We start from the raw sequence: 2,074 nt of genomic DNA, 5'->3' as shown, positions 1-2,074 counted from the left end.
GAGTTTAGATTATCAAATAAAATCTTTACACTGTGAATGTATTAAATAATAATAATAACAATAATAATATATTTTTCAAGTTTATGAGATGTTAATTACCACAAAAGCCCTGGTTCTTGACACTAGTAACAGCTCCTTTATTCCTCCAATCAATGGATGGAGGAACGGATTCAACATTTGCATACTTGAATGGTGTTGGAGGAGTAGAGCCCCTTTGTGGCCTCTTGAATCCATTTAGGGAAGCCTTAAGCTCCTCAACGGTTATGTCAGTTAAGTGGTTAATACCAAGCTTGTAAGACTTGTCTCCACCAGCATTGAAGGATTCAATGTATTCTACGTTGTTCTTGAATATCAAGAACCGTTTCTGCTTCTCCTCATCATTGTTATACACTTTCCCATGTTTTATTATCCATTCTTCATACCTTTCTTGCATAGATGCCTCATCATCATTCATGAGTTTGCGGGACCACACTTGCGAAATCCCAACAGCAAGAATTATTAGGGATAATAATATGGCTAAAGAACATTGCTTTTGGCCAGGGAAAGCCATTTGCAAAGGCTAATTAATGATATGGTTATTATAATTATGGCAGTTTGGTACCAAAGCCATGGTTTAATTTATATATGGAGATTGCCGCCTTTGAATTAACAGACATAATTGAGCTAGCGTTATTATTACAAGGAACAAGAATATGCAGCATTGGTTGTTAGTACATTTATATTTTGGTTAGATTTATGCCACTAGTTTTAATCGGATGCCAGTAACATCGATATCCACTTCTAACCAAGTACGATAATATGGGCATACACATGAATCCAATAATAACTTTTTCTTCGAATTTTCTTTCGGATTTATAGAGGTTGACATACAGTTGTATTAATCTTATTTAAATATAATTTCATCCTATTTTATTTTATACTTTTGTCATTATCTTTTTTTTTAATGAATCTTAAGATAAAAATTTGGTGAATTCTATGGTGTAGAAGAAGAAAATTTTCTACACCTATATATATTTGTTGTCAATAAAAAAAACTACCAAGTGTCTAGAGAAAGAAAATTTAAAAGACAATATCTGCTATTGTTTTGATAAATTGCAGAGTTTATTTTTTGTTTTTTTTGCTACTCCTTGAAACACGTGAAGGAATTTAATAACTAAATATTTATTTAATTAATGATTATAAAAATGATATTGAACCTTTTTTTTTGTGAATTCTATTTATTTTGGATAATGATTAAGGTTTAAAAGGTTAAAACATTTTCATAAATAATAATTATAGTAAACAATATAAAATTTGCAATATACGTAAATATAATCAAATTTAATATTTAATATAGTCACCAAAAAAAAAATTTAATACTTGATATGTGAAATAATCAAATTTATCTCACAATTAAAAATTATTTAATTTAATTAGTATTTTAAAATAAATGTTGTTCATTATTATTCCAAAAAATGTATCTAATTACTATAGAATTTTTTTTTATGTATTTCTTGTGAACATTTTAGAAGGAGACTTTTTTTTTCTGCTGCACCATACTTAATATATGCTTTAATACATATAAAAAGTTAATGACTTTTTTCTATAAATCTTGTAATTTATAAAATTTAGGTCTGCATTTTTAATTTTTATTTATAAATATGGTTTGATTCAAAATAAATAAAATTTTACAAAAACAAAAAAATTCAAATAAAGGTCCAATATTAATTTTATAATCACTAATTAAATAAATATTTATTATATTTAACTATTAAATTTCTTCTTGCACGTCAAGAAACAAAAAATTGAAAACATTTTACAACTTAACAAAATAATGGTAGATATTGTTTTTAAATTTTCTCTCTCTGAACACTTGGTACTTTTTTTATTGACAACAAATATATATAGGTGTAGAAAATTTTTTCCTTCTACATCATAGAATTCACCTAAAAATTTATTCATGAGTTGGTCCGTAAGATATAAATAATCTGCAGTCTCTAATACCTTCTCGGAAAAAAAAATTCATATTTATCCTGTATTAATGTAAATAAAAGAAACAGAAATTCTTCGCATACAAGCGATTAAGGCTTATAAC

General features: G+C 26.4%; 1 protein-coding gene across 1 annotated transcript in view; it reads right to left on the bottom strand.

Annotated features, from left to right (window-relative positions):
- LOC107610535 (ervatamin-B-like) overlaps positions 1-572 on the bottom strand; it is a 1,964-nt gene extending 1,392 nt beyond the window's left edge. The window contains exon 1 of the mRNA XM_016312581.2: positions 100-572. Coding sequence (XP_016168067.1) covers positions 100-550 — 451 coding nt within the window. The 5' untranslated portion in view covers positions 551-572. The remainder of the gene's footprint in view (positions 1-99) is intronic.

This window comes from Arachis ipaensis, chromosome B08, assembly GCF_000816755.2.
Source record: "Arachis ipaensis cultivar K30076 chromosome B08, Araip1.1, whole genome shotgun sequence".
NCBI classification, from domain to species: Eukaryota; Viridiplantae; Streptophyta; class Magnoliopsida; order Fabales; family Fabaceae; genus Arachis; species Arachis ipaensis.
Note: the sequence above shows the minus strand (reverse complement) of the source record. Positions and strands in the feature narration are given on the sequence as shown.